Source organism: Esox lucius, chromosome 12, assembly GCF_011004845.1.
Source record: "Esox lucius isolate fEsoLuc1 chromosome 12, fEsoLuc1.pri, whole genome shotgun sequence".
Classification (NCBI taxonomy): domain Eukaryota; kingdom Metazoa; phylum Chordata; class Actinopteri; order Esociformes; family Esocidae; genus Esox; species Esox lucius.
The window spans coordinates 24394056-24409153 of record NC_047580.1 but is presented as its reverse complement, the minus strand read 5'-3'; the positions used below and the strand labels follow the sequence as shown (position 1 = coordinate 24409153).

At 42.8% G+C, this 15098-nt stretch overlaps 1 protein-coding gene and 1 long non-coding RNA gene across 11 annotated transcripts in view; one reads left to right on the top strand and one right to left on the bottom strand.

The window, feature by feature from the left end:
* The window catches only part of camta1a (calmodulin binding transcription activator 1a), a 375769-nt gene that overhangs the window by 16371 nt on the left and 344300 nt on the right, over positions 1-15098 (bottom strand). For 8 of the 10 annotated variants that reach the window (XM_029124099.2, XM_029124100.2, XM_020051920.2 and 5 more), the window contains 2 exons: positions 14522-14648; positions 14151-14285 (listed from right to left, as the gene is read on the bottom strand). In XM_029124099.2, the coding sequence (XP_028979932.2) occupies positions 14151-14285; positions 14522-14648 (262 nt within the window). Of the gene's footprint in view, positions 1-9961; positions 10262-10624; positions 10692-14150; positions 14286-14521; positions 14649-15098 lie in introns of those variants that run through there. The other 2 variants (XM_029124106.2, XM_029124105.2) reach the window with 2 other exon arrangements.
* Positions 10364-10914, top strand: LOC109616438. Its single transcript, XR_002197579.3, has 3 exons — positions 10364-10537; positions 10654-10736; positions 10832-10914. It is a non-coding gene; the product is annotated as an uncharacterized LOC109616438 (long non-coding RNA).

Genomic DNA, 15098 nt, shown 5'->3' with positions numbered 1-15098 from the left:
CAAGGACTAATTGAAAAGGGGAAATAGCTGGAGTGAGGAGCAGGAGTGTTCTACTTCAGTAATGTCAGTGGTGTTAGTTTTCTTCAGCACAACCACCAGATCCAGTACATCACCATAAATGACACAACACTATGTCCAAACATATTCAAGCATGCACATACATACACACACACACACACACACAGGCACGCACACACACACACACACACACACACACACACCCAGTCATACACGGATCAGTGTGAACAGACAGTGGGCAGGGCAGAGTGAACCCACTGCAGCAGTAGAGAAGGAACACTGCATTAGCATTCCTCATTTAGCCACCGTGAGGCCGTTTCTGTGGCAACCTGCTGCAGAGTGGTAACTAAGCGACGGGAACATGGCTGTGTGTGTATGGTTTCTTCCTTCAGCGGCTTATAGAGGAAGAAGACGTATAACCCCGAGAAAATAACAGGGCTAAATGGACACAGTGGAAGAACGGTATTCTCCATCACTATGTTCTAATAACAATGGAGTCGAAGATGTTTAATCCTTCCAGAGGGAACACTGCAGTAACGACCTAATGACTTCCTAAATGGGGAGTCACAACAGCAGGGACCCTGTGACATTTACGCCACAGATATATCTTGGCAGTCGCAGGCAGAAGCTCTCCGCTCCTCGGAGAGTGAATGTCATGCTTGTGTTCACTATGAATCAATGTAGAAAGAGGTCAAGTCATTGTTACTGTTACAAGAAAAACATTTGGTCCCTGGCTACTAGATTAATCATTTCACTGATAGTGGGTATTAGTTAGGAAACATATGTAGATGTTTATCCCGCTCGCCATTCTTGTGTTTATCCACCCCCCCCATCACATCGTAGTAGAAATATGTGGAAATCAGGGGTGACATGGGGTTAGCTAGGTCACCATCCTGCAGCATGTCTGTGCTCTCTCTGAGAATATAGAGGAGGAAGGAGAGAAACGGGGGCAGGAGGAGAGGAGTAGTTAACGGCGGCGGCCAGCCGGGCTGACATGTCTTTGTTCAGACCCAGTGCTGCAGTGTGCTGCAGTGCAGATGATGTCATCTCCACCTGACGCCTGCTGCTCTCAATGAGATGCACGTATACTGCAGAGGGAGGAGGAGGGAGGAGCTGTGGGGAGGAGCGAGAGTGGGGCAGAGCAGAAGGGATAGATTGGGAGGGGGAAGGGGGGGGGGGTGCAGTCACCCAAACAGAACTACAAAAACAGTCCGACATCACCAACATCCCACCTGGCTCCTCCCCCTCTTGACAGTGTGTGATAGCGCCAGTCTACATTGGTCACTCACAGATAGGCAGGTTCAGAGCTAGACAGCAGCGACACAGAGCTCTGACAGACAAGGAGCCTGGCACATCATAAACTACCAGGTATGAATAGGAACTGACTGATCACTTACCCAGAAACCATTAATGTTATTTGTTAGTTGACAAATAGGAGCCGCTCACTCTGATGGTGAGTTTAAGCATAAGTATTCTAAACGACATCTACGTTATGCAGAGGTTTCTTTTAACTGAATTCACTCCATTCTAGAATAAAAAAGAGTAATGTGAACCTTATAACAACACTATCTGAGGTTTGTAGGGTCAGTGAGATTTCATGTGAACCTTATAACACCTCTATCTGAGGTTTGTAGGGTCAGTGAGGATTGTGTGAACCTTATAACACCACTATCTGAGGTTTGTAGGGTCAGTGAGGATGTGTGAACATTATAAAACCACTATCTGATGTTTGTAAGGTCAGTGAGGATTGTGTGAACCTTATAACAACACTATCTGATATTTGTAAGGTCAGTGAGGATTGTGTGAACCTTATAACATCACTATCTGATGTTTATAGAGTCATTGAGGATTGTGTGAACCTTACAACATCACTATCTGATGTTTATAGGGTCATTGAGGATTGTGTGAACCTTATAACATCACTATCTGATGTTTGTAGGGTCAGTGAGGATGTGTGAACATTATAAAACCACTATCTGATGTTTGTAAGGTCAGTGAGGATCATGTGAACCTTATAACACCACTATCTGATATTTATAGGATCAGTGAGGATTGTGTGAACCTTATAACACCACTATCTGATGTTTGTAGGGTCAGTGAGGATGTGTGAACATTATAAAACCACTATCTGATGTTTGTAAGGTCAGTGAGGATCATGTGAACCTTATAACACCACTATCTGATATTTATAGGATCAGTGAGGATTGTGTGAACCTTATAACACCACTATCTGATGTTTGTAGGGTCAGTGAGGATTGTGTGAACAATATTTCCCCACTGAGGCCTCAAAGGGTTATATGAAGGAACATCCACACCTGTCCAAACTACACCTTAGTCCACAGTGACTGTAATTAACAGCATTCAGGGGGTCAGTACTGAGTTGGGGTCAGTACTGGCAGTGTCGTCTGTGTCCTGTAAGTCTTCTGAATGTCCCCTGCCTGCTGCCCCCACTGATCTGTCACAACTCTCTCACATGTCACCATGCAGCGCCTCATGGGGCTGTTTTGCCATCTGCTCCCTCCCTGGAGAACAGAACAACAGACAATCATTCAGGCTCCTTAATCCTATAAGACTAACAGACACTCATAGAGGCCCCTTTATTCGATAAGACAAACAGACTAACAGACACTCATACAGGCTCCTTCATCCTATAAGACTAACAGACACTCATACAGGCTCCTTCATCCTATAAGACTAACAGACACTCATACAGACTCCTTCATCCTATAAGACTAACAGACACTCATACAGACTCCTTCATCCTATAAGACTAACAGACACTCATACAGGCTCCTACATCCTATAAGACTAACAGACACTCATACAGACTCCTTCATCCTATAAGACTAACAGACACTCATACAGGCTCCTTCATCCTATAAGACTAACAGACACTCATACAGGCTCCTACATCCTATAAAACTAACAGACACTCATACAGGCTCCTTCATCCTATAAGACTAACAGACACTCATACAGACTCCTTCATCCTATAAGACGAACAGACACTCATACAGGCTCCTTCATCCTATAAGACGAACAGACACTCATACAGGCTTCTTCATCCTTTAAGACTAACAGACACTCATACAGACTCCTTCATCCTATAAGACTAACAGACACTCATACAGGCTCCTTCATCCTATAAGACTAACAGACACTCATACAGGCTCCTTCATCCTATAAGACTAACAGACACTCATACAGGCTCCTTCATCCTATAAGACTAACAGACACTCATACAGGCTCCTTCATCCTATAAGACTAACAGACACTCATACAGACTCATTCATCCTATAAGACTAACAGACACTCATACAGACTCCTTCATCATATAAGACTAACAGACACTCATACAGGCTCCTTCATCCTATAAGACTAACAGACACTCATACAGGCTCCTTCATCCTATAAGACTAACAGACACTCATACAGGCTCCTTCATCCTATAAGACTAACAGACACTCATACAGACTCCTTCATCCTATAAGACTAACAATCACTCAAACAGGCTCCATTATTCTATAAAGCTAACAGACTAACAGACACCCATACAGATTCCTTATTCTACACATTAGCTACACAACCCTTTTAATTAACGGTTAATGTGAGAATGGAGCAAATGTAAAATCCCAAAGTACTCATAAACCTGTCAGGTATAATGTAAAATCCAAAAGTCAACATTTTAGGTATAGGCTAAAGTTCAATATTACACTATAAACTCCTATTATCATTGAGCTACAGGTTTGTAACAGGCAGGGTAAGTGCATTTCTCTGTCCTTGCCGATGGATATGAGGATATAGGCCAGTATCTATTTCCCTGCAGATACGCAGTGAACACACACAGCCGACAGACACACACACACACACACACACACACACACACACACATACAGCTTTATATTCATCCCTTTCTGCAACATTAGGTAACTGTGATAGATTGGTCAAACTAGGTACAAGGAGCTTATCAAGCACTTATTTGCAGTTAATTAGTGCTCAATGTATGATGTAGTAGCATGGAGAACAAGACATGGGAACCACAAGAGACTAGTTATGCATCAATGATGAATATTCTTCTGCCTTTATATACACTTCTAATAGAAATGGGTGTGCTATTAGACTTCAGCATCTCAATAGGCATCACTACAAGGCTAGGCTGTCTGGGCTACTGTTTTGGTTAGTCTGTTTCTAGCAGCCCAAAGAGGCCACTGGTGTCCCAGTCTTCTTTTAGTTACATAAGAGTAGTCTGAATGCTTAGTCACAAAGAGCTAGAACTAGACTAGGACTGTACCTTTAAGACTAATGGACTGCTGGTCACCATGTGCTTACAGTACATGCACTGTCTTGATAGTGCCTGTTTTTCTTTTGCAGCTACAGTACCTACAGTGCAGTAGTAACATTTTATATCATAAATGCTGACTGGAATTGTAAGCATGAAGCAGAAGAGAGACACCATTCCCATGTCTGCTAGTACTGCACACTAGCCATGTCAGGGTCTCTGTATGTCGATATAAGACTAGAGCAGACAAGCATGAGCCTGCTATGGCAGTAACCTGGGAAGTCAATGTAACTCTATGAATCTCAGGATTAGGCCTACTCATCAGGCATGTGCTGTAACTGAAACACCTCAATTACAACTCTCAATCCTCTGCTCTCCTCCTCACCGAGACCCGTCTGAATAGCGCTACAAATAAGGTTCCAACGAGTGTCATCCAAACATCATAAGAGCACATTATTGTGCTAAGCTAAAGGCTATTGTCAAGGCAGCTGTTGAGATAGGTAGGGTTATTCATCATGCGAACCACTAACTAGGAAGACGTGTTACAGTAACGTGTGATAAGTGAGCAGCAGCTTATACATGCATTGGCTTCCCAGGCTAATTTGCCAATTGCTAAGTTTTGACTATGTATTATCCGACGTTCTTCTTTTTAATGCCATACACAGACATTGAGACATGACCAGGATGTATCAATGTAGACTTCAGGTTCACACCTCCAGGATGCAATACGTCTACACTTTGGAAAAATAAATGGCAGTTGGGAAAAGAAAAGACGGTTTCCATTTCACTTTGCAGTTTCCGCGAAGCAGTTCAGGTTCGTTGCAAATTTTCAGTTAGCCATTTTCATTTTAACACTGACATATCATGGGGACATGAATGCATGGGCGTTGATTTGAAATACTGCATAGGAATGCATTCATACGTTTTTGCATTTCAATGGAGCATTTAAGCATGACATTTTATACCTGGCACTGATCATCCTCCAAAATACGCCGCTACTGTAGCAAAACCCTTGAACAAGCGCTGCACCCAATAGACTGAAATGGGAAGGCTCGAACCTCAACACGTGCTGTAAGTCAATAATAAGGCCGGTCCTACCTCCCTCTGAGTCCGTGATAGCGCAGTGTGTTCTCCTGATTGACAGAAGCTGGTATTTGTGGAGAGGTTGCTACTGCAGGCCATCTGGCCTAGACCCACACAGCTGGGACCCGGGGGTACAGAACACACTGATAATCAAAGGCCGAGCTGCCTTTCTTTGGCATAATGACCGGCTTTGTTTGCTCTGTCTACTGTGTCTTCTATCTTTAATGGTGTTATAATGTTCCTTCGGCTAGTAATAGATTCATGTTCACTGTTATTTCTCATAGACAGTGTGTAGGGTACTGACGAGTGGTTTTAAAAGACCAAAGATTATGACCACAGAATAAAATGGCAGTTTTTTTATTTCATCTCATTTTTTCTCTAAGGTTCCACTGCGTACATAATATAGGGACGCGCAGCTCTGCAATCTATATAAAGGGCCTGGATATGTATACACAGATAATTCTGTCCGTCGACTCCTAATACAGCGGTAATGCCTGGCAAGGTTGTAAATAAGCTAACCAGGTAGAATGTGTCTGAACTCTTAGTGTCAGTCCAGCTCCCAAGGGAAGCTGGTCAACTTCAATTCAAAATCAAGACTGAGGAGGTAATCTATATTTCAGACCGCTCTGCTCTCACAGGCAAGTGAAATGCCAAATAAAGAGACTGCAACAAGAGGAATTATTGCTTATTATATGCTATTATTATACATAACCATTGATTACAGTAAATGATGTGCACTGGCTAATTAATTGAGATAAATGCCCAACAGACAGTAAAACATACATTTTCCATTTGGCTACATACAAATATGCGCATATATAAACTATACATATATATGCTTTATAAAACCATCTGTTAGATGTGACATAGTAAATGAGACATCAATAGAGAGATCAATGACACCAATGGCCAAGGAAAGAAGATGGAAGAGAAAAACACATCAGTGCCATGCCTTCAAAGCCCCTCAGTGTCCAACTCCTAAAGCCATGAACATCTTCATAAATATGACCCATGGAACGACACTGCGAAGAAATGACAAGTCTACATCTCCACGCAGCTGCATCAAAGCAGAGCTGACACTTGTTAGTCAGCCAAACAGAACTCCTACATCACCGCAAGTGTCACAGCAGTGTACTCATTTGTCAGTAATAGTTATGACTTGTGGTATGATACGGTATATTTATGACAGAATCTTGGCAAGAAATAGCCCCTGCTGTTATATTTTGGAAACACAACTATTGACAGAATCCTGTTCTCAGGCCGAGTTAAGGTTATTGGTATAGGGTTAGGCCTTAAAGGTGACCAAACTCTAATATGCTGCCGCCACCTGTATTCAAAAGGAACACACACGCCTATCCAATTTCAAAAGGTTTGACAGAAAGGTCAAGAAAAACAAAACTTTTTCCCCAAAACCTCAGTCATGTTGATTATGTGTGCAAACTTGAATTGGGTCATCACAAATTGCCTCTGCAGCTTTAGGGGAGGCATGGAGAGGAGACACAAATGAGCCATTTTCCCCAAAGAGCCATTTCCTCCCTCCAAAGGTTCAATTTCTATAAAGCCATGGCCTGAGGTTAGCCATTCCCAGGTAAGCATTTCCACTTCACTGGAGCTGCTCTCATTCCATCAAACATTTCTAAATGGACAAACTCCTGCAGCAGAATATTATTACAATGGCATTTGAAACAATATTAAAAAGTCTGCTCTGTTTTCAGTGTTTAGTTATGTTACCTCTGTTGGTTTGTTCATAAACTGCTTGCAACTTGTTGCTCTAAATGTCTATTACTTTTCACACAGTGCATGGACAGTTGCTAAAAGGCCATAACAAAAGTGAAGAAAATAAGTAACAACTCCAAATGTTACATTTTAGGTTTAGGTCCAATGTAACAAACAATGTGATGCTTTAGTGCTTTGAATGTATCCTCTGATGAGACATTATAAAGAATATATATACAATATTAATTAGTAAAAATATGTTGTCTATTTGGAAATAATTTATCAACTTTTACAGTTTGTATCATATTCTGGCATTTTAATTTAAATTGCATAATTTCCTCCCAAAAAACTATTATCTTACCATTACTTTTTCCGTCAGATTTATAATAACTTAACAAAACCAAAAAATGAAAATTAGATATTTAAAAATGTTCTTTGCCTCATGCTTAATTCCTGTTTTGTTCAAGACCTCTTTTATCAGTCATTTATTGTTATCACCCCACAACAGGCAGTCAAACACATTCAGAAGTTTCTGACCACAGTATCAATGTTTCTATACACTACACATCAGTAATGAATCATTGTAAAATGATTTAAGTATACTTCCTCCAACTGCAGGGACTCCTGTATTGTTATTTGTCTTCACTATCTCCCCGAGTCAGGGGAGGATGATTTGAGTTCCTTCTGCCTTGGATATGTTATCCATTTCCATTTCTCTTTTCGGAATCGGAACGCTGTTACCCCAGTACTTTCCAGCCAGGGCATAAAGGAGAACAGTTTTCAATATAGATTCACTTTGGATGTAAAGCCAATTAGCAGGAGGATTGAAACTGGTAGAAGGAAGGTTCAGTGGAGATGCTCTAATGCAGGCAACCAGGACTGGGCCTGTCCCCATTATCTTCCTGCACAATGGCTTGGGTCAGGTTAAAGAACAAGACCCTCTCTAGCGGGATAAGACTAAATCAGAGGTCATCAGAGCAATCGTCAACTGCAAGAGATGAGAAACCAGGTGACCATTGCAGGTGACCATGGGAGAAATTATTTATTTGTGGCTCTTGTGCCCCAGAGACAGCTATGTCCTCTGGTGTGACATCATCTTCATGTTACAACAAAAGGGAAAAAGCTTGTCACATCTTTAGACATCTCACAAAATATGGTCTGTCCAAAAAGCTCAAAGTTCCACACCCTCACCTGGAACAGTCACACACCAAGGCTAATGCAACAGTTGGTTAAATGTTGTAAGAAAACAAATGATACAGAGCATGAATTAAGTCATGACCACGTTAACAATGACTTTAGTTACATATGAACATGTTGGCTAATTTAAGTTGTATTAGTGCTTGCCATTGTTACCAAAAAGGAGGACATCACGCTGAAGGATTATTCACGCTAAAGGATCTCTCTTTTTTTAACACGTTAGACGTGGTAGCATCACGCAGGCATCTTTTATGAGCGGTTAAGGTTTCGTTCCGAAGCTCCAGTTGGCTGGCATAGCTAGCCATACCAGTTGTATATACAATATGCTTCAAAACTCTACAACCATCTCATGTTTTTATGGGTAAACATGCATGTGAATATTTAAAACCCTTGGCTATTTTGACTATTATGAGAACTAACATGACACGAACAGGCAAGCAAACAAGCATATCCACATCTATACCACCGTGGTACAGAACACGACTTTTCACAATAGATGCGCGCAAACGTCGCTCTCCAAGTCGCACTTCATGTACAGTGGGTCTGATGCGTTCCATCCTCGCAACAACTTTAAGAGCCGCTGTTTAAATCCCCGTGGTGCTGAAACCTTTTTTTCTTCTCGCAGACTTTACACAACACGCTCATTTCTCTGTCCATTGGATCGTGGTTCTTTAACTTATGAGTTGATCAAGTTTTTTCTGTAATAGGCTATATTGTGAGTTTTTACTAAAAATAGTAACCTACATAGTTTTCACGTGTTCCTATGCAGACCAAGCAACAATGCCGGTTATTTTTGAATTCACTAAGCAGTAAAGACGATTTTGCTAAACAGTCATTAAACCCATTTACCGAAATATTTTGCGAAACTACGAAGATAACACGATGCGACGGCCTAGCACGCCTGCGCTACACTTTTAAAACACATGATCAACAAGGGGCATGAGGCGGGGAGGGGGGGTCTATTAGAAAACCGCGAAAAGGTGTGTAGTAACAAAACATTACCGAAGACTGTTGCTGAAATATGAGACAAAGTATTTCAAGTGTGGGTTACAAAATGCATGCCTAGTAGCCTAGCAACTTATCTTACATACACGTGAAAACATCACCCCTCGCAACCGGCGGAACACATTACTGAGTTAAAGACATGCTAGATTTGAGGAGTGTATGTAGACTAAATTAATACTTGAAATAAAATGTCGATCATGTTTCTGTAATACTCATCCTGAAATATTTAGTTGTGAAACCATGCTGCAATTTAGGCAATAACCTGTTCAGCATGGTGCTAACACCAACACCAAGATACAGTTGAATTGACTATGCAAAAACTAAAAAGGCATATAAGCTACTGAGTCAGATTTAAAAAGTACAGAGAAAACACGCGTGATCCACATCAACTACTCTATTGCTACAGTTTAAAATGAAGAAAACACTCACAGTCAGTAACACACAAAAAAACATGAACGAATACAATAAAAGATGTTCAACAGCAGTACACGACAAAACAGACTGCCTGAACTTGACATGCTATTACATCTTCAAACAAAACTGTTTTTGAGTAAAAAGTCTAAAGCGTGTGTAACTTAACTTCTCTTGTTGTCTCTAGAAGATAACACACAGATACACCAAAACACCGTCCCCACAAAAAATATATAACTAGACACATCTAACCTTCTACTTCATTTTCCATTGGTATGGTTCCCCTGAAAAGCCAAACTGTTTCCCTTCTCTTTAGTGAAAGCAGATGTCATTCACTGGCATCCTGACCAAAGTCCAAGCATGCTGCATTTCACTCATGTGAACAGTTTCCCAATTCCCACAGTTTCTTGGTATGAATGATGCTATGAGTAAAAGTAGATATATCCTTGGTGTGTAGAAGCTCAATAGAACACATAACAACAATAGAACAAAGTGTAAGAGCGACGTGAGGGAAGAGAGAGAGCGAGAGAGATAAAGACCGCTCTCTTCCTATCATAGCCCCCTCCCCTTTACTTCTTTCTCTCTCCTACCCTCTCCTCCCCCTCCTGCGCTTCTCTCTACTCAGTCCCCCACTAGCCTGCAGTAAAATATAAAATATTGCTGCGAGCAGACGTCGTCGTGCGCACGTGCCGCAGGTAAACAGACGCCCTAGATTTCCCCTCCAGACGTCGAGCTTTTAAAAGCTCACGCTCCCTTGGCGCTTTCAATACTAATAATACATTTCGATTGTAATTTTTTATTTTCAACTGCCGACCATCACGAACTGAGGTGGGTGAACGCTTTGTACACGTCATTTTTCTCTGGTTAGATTGTATCTTATGAAGAAAATATTCGACGCATCCTAATGTAGCCTACCTCTGTTCATTGTCCCTGAACGGGAGTAGGCCTTCAAAGGACTTATCTCCTGTGGTGAATATCAGTTCCAGACTATATTGGCAATTTGCATGTTGCTCTGCGCTAGTCTAAGGTACACCTACCACGCCACACAGTTGCCATGTATTGTGAACATTCTCCTGGTTTACCATGCGGCTAGCTCGTTTCACTAGACGTTTTTTGTTGCAGACTAGATGGACCATCAGGAGACGTAAGCAGATATGTACAGCCCAAATTGGCGCGCACTGTATTCCTAACGAACTGGTACCCGGGTAGCGAGCGCCACCAGCACCGCCAGGTCCATGGACGGAGAATCATTAGCGGGTGAAAGGCTGTTCTGCAGCTCCGATAACTCAGTGTTTTCTGTCCTGCCCATGGCTCCGTACCTGCAGTGCTGCAGAGGAAGGATAGGCGCCCCCTCCCCCACTCTGCATTATGACAAATCAAGGCAGGCAGGCAGGCAGGCAGTTGTGCCATAGCACAGTTTCACAATGAACTGATATTGGAAAGAGGTCCCAATAGCTGTAGCCTGCTGCACATTTAAAAACGTATGGATATTACAGAAGAATGGGCATGGTATTCGTAAAGCTACTGAGTGATCATATAATGGGTCAATACAGGCATGCATGGCCTATAGTAGCCTTGGAGTGGTGTTTTTTTGTTACATGGATCTGTGATATAGCAACTGCAGAATTTAATTCATGACACATTTCATAATATAAGTGCATTAGATGGAAATGTGTTTCAGTAGAAAAACTGCTGTAAGATGTCTGTCTTATTTGGTTAGGGCACACAACATATGTACCATACACACTTATAGAACTTCATTATGAACATTGTTACTGACCTGGATAATTGTTACTCACCCCATAATACTTTCACGTGTCACAGAGGTTACTGTCAATCAGCATGTTATTATTACCAGACACTGCAGCCCTGAGTAGACGATAGTACTAACCCAATTCATTTACAGTTAAAAAAGCATGTCGTAGATGAAGCATTGCAACCATGTTCAACGTATTGGGAGAATTAAACCCACACACTTTCAGTTCGACAATGTACAGGCAAAACAAACAGTACACAGAATAGAAAGACAGTCACTTCCACACAAACACTTGCTATGTTGAATTTGGAAAAACATGATTGGATCAACTAAAACCAGTGTGAATTAGTTCAGTTAGTGAATTAGTTCATCTGGATCCTAACTGATTAAGTTCACCTGACTCAAGTTTAGGCAGAATCCAAAATGGCTTCCTATTCCCCATGAAATGCTTGTGACCAGGGCCACTCTAACAGTATTAACCTAACAAACACCATGTATTGCTTCAGAAAAGCCAGCAGTAAACTTTAAACAGGGTGGAAAAATACATACAAAGCCTACTCTGAAAATGAAAGGATCCCACATTCCATGTCAAGCTAAAATAAAAGTCAGAATAACAGCCAAAACACCACTACAAGCCAATACCAAAGTGGGAGAAGGGAATGGGTTCATTTCAGTGTTTAGGTACTGTTCTGTAAATATCAAGTCTATGTAGGGAGAACATCCTTCATGAACTGTTTCTGTGAATGTGGGTCTACATGGGGAGAACATCCTTCCTGAACTGGTTCTGTGAATGTGGGTCTACATAGGAAGAACATCCTTCCTGAACTGGTTCTGTGAATGTGAAGTCTATGTAGGGAGAACATCCTTCCTGAACTGGTTCTGTGAATGTGGGTCTACATAGGGAGAACATCCTTCCTGAACTGGTTCTGTGAATGTGAAGTCTATGTAGGGAGAACATCCTTCCTGAACTGGTTCTGTGAATGGGCCTGTGAGGCAGAGAGTAGTGTGACTGTACTGTATGAATGAATGGCGGATGGATACACTGGTTCCGCCGCACCAGACCACACCACGCCTGCCTGGGAAAATTCACTCCCACTCCCTCAAGGGCCGTCTGCAATGCAGCTGTCCCGTCAGCCTGGCCGCCCGCTCCGGTCCTCTCCTCCCCATGCCCTACTTTATCCTGCCAATGCACAGTCACACACACTGCAGTGGCAACACGCTTTCTCAGCTCGGCTTTACACACACACACACACACACACACACACACACACACACACACACACACACACAAAGGCACAACACATACAGCCTGGTATACACACCTAGGACTCTTGCGACTACCAACAGAAACACAGATATAAGCATCCCTACAGTGCCTCACGCCATTCCAGTGTAAATATACTCATTCACAAGGTTTCCTGCTACAAAGCACTTGGATCCAAGTCTTCATTGCCTGGCCAGTCATCCTTTGGAAGCGTGCCCAGCAACATACACTCATGTATGTAATAACGGTTTAAGAATCTCTATTCACGGTAATGCCAAGACTCCTTTTCTTCAGCTGAAAAATCCAAGAACGAGTTGGTTTCTAAGGAAGTTTATTTTCTGTAAAATATCGATAGTACTGTAGAATGCATCATCTGAAAAACACATGACAAGTAGTGTTGCTCCGTATGGTCTTGGACTAAATTAACCCAAAGATTGTTACACTATACTGCTAGTACAGTTGATTTACTGCAGCTTCTGACTGTTCTGTAGTCTCTCATTCCTAGACCTTGGGTAACAGCACAAGATCTGGTAACAATGCTAGCTTTTTTTTTTGCACATTCGGAAATAGAAAAAAAGCTTGTTCCGGTGAGTGTTCTCCTCAGATGAAAAGCTCCCACCGCAAATCATGAGTTTGGGTAGGCGGGACAAAACTTTAAATGGATAGTGTGCTCATGCAAAATCAAGTGCTAGTGGAAAGGCAGTGACGTCACTTTCCTTTCCATGTTTCAATTCCGATGCCTTGTGCACATTTTCAATACCAAGGTGAATAGGCGTCTATACTGTAACTACTCAAAGATTGCGAAATTAGCTGTCTGGCTTTAGACTCCATATGTTCTCCTGTATGTCCTGCTGAGGTCTGAGGACTGTGCTGTCACACCTGATGTGTCATAAGACACCCAGACAGGACAATGACTGGTCACAGATGCTCTCCCTGAAAGCCCATAATTAAGTTGATACAGTGCAGATATTGATTCTGACAAGTCTATCAGACCTCCCTCTTAACACTACAGTATCCTTCGGCAGACCCAGATCGACTGGACAATGACTGGTGCTCTCCACGGTCTCCAACACCCGGATCAACTCTACTGTGATTCTGGTCCACCACGGACCGCGGACCGGCCGACTCACCGCCACGCGTCTTGAACAGGCTCTAACACGCAACTCTAACACAGAACAAAATAACAGGAGCCCTGCAGCACCAGCCAGACCATAGCAGCCCACTGGTGACCACAGCAGAAAGACACAGAAGGGAAAGACGGAGAGGAGGCAGAAGGCAACACAGAGAAGGAAGGACAGAAAGTCAGAGGGGAGGCCGGGGGGGGGGGGGGGGGGGGGGGGTAGAAGTCGTGGAGTGGAAAGAGAGGAGGGAGTGAAAGTGGAGGGGAAAAGAGAGAGAGGCAGCTAGACGGATTCCCTTACCGTCCAGTGAGAGCCAGTCGTGTTGCGAGGAGGGCAGAGAGGGGAGGGCCCGGGCCTTATACTCAAACACCACTGAGTTAGAGATGATCTGGTTACTGGCAGACACCTGCAGAGTCACCAACCCAGTGTCATGAGCTGTGGAACGAGACACAGGAAGTCAGAACCAGAAAGATCCCTCCAACAGTCCTGAACCGAAACCCCTAACTTAGGAATGACATGCTCTTCTGAAAACATCTCAGTGGCCGAACTCCAAACCCGGGGATCTCCAGAATCCCGAATTGACGTAAAAGCAAATGAATAAGGTCCCCAATAGATTCACTGGGTTTAGAGTCAGCACGGGCGGGTGTGTCCACCACTGAGGCCCGACTCACCTGGGCAGTAGCAGCGCAGCACGCCTGGCTGGATGAGTGAGGCGGGCACAGAGATCTGGTCAAATAGGCAGCTGTAGTTAGAGCTGGCCTCCTGCCATGGTCCAGTGATGAGAACCTTCACTCCTCCCTGGGACAGATAAGCATACAGACTCACTGCACGGAAACATTTATAAACTGGATCTATACACTAGATATGATGGAGCCAGTGTGAATTGGGCCTTAATTTAATGTCATGCTGTCATCTAGTGGAGAACAGTAGGAATTACACTGTTATGTTTCCTTTTTTTTTCTCCCACATTAAATGGTTTTCCAGAAAACCTAGTTGGGACATTCCTCAAATCAGGAGGCAATAATAAGGAAATATGTAATCCTCCTATTATGATTTCTGTAAATCTTGACAGTGTCTGGAAATTGTCAGACTTGAATTTTCCAGCTGGCTGAAATCTATTGGAAGTGACATCATGTGGATAAACAGTGCATTGCAGTGCCACTGACATTACAAATTGAACGTCTCTGTTTCATATTACTGGGCTGCCATCCTGTGGGTGACTTGTGATATTACAGACATTTTCTGTCC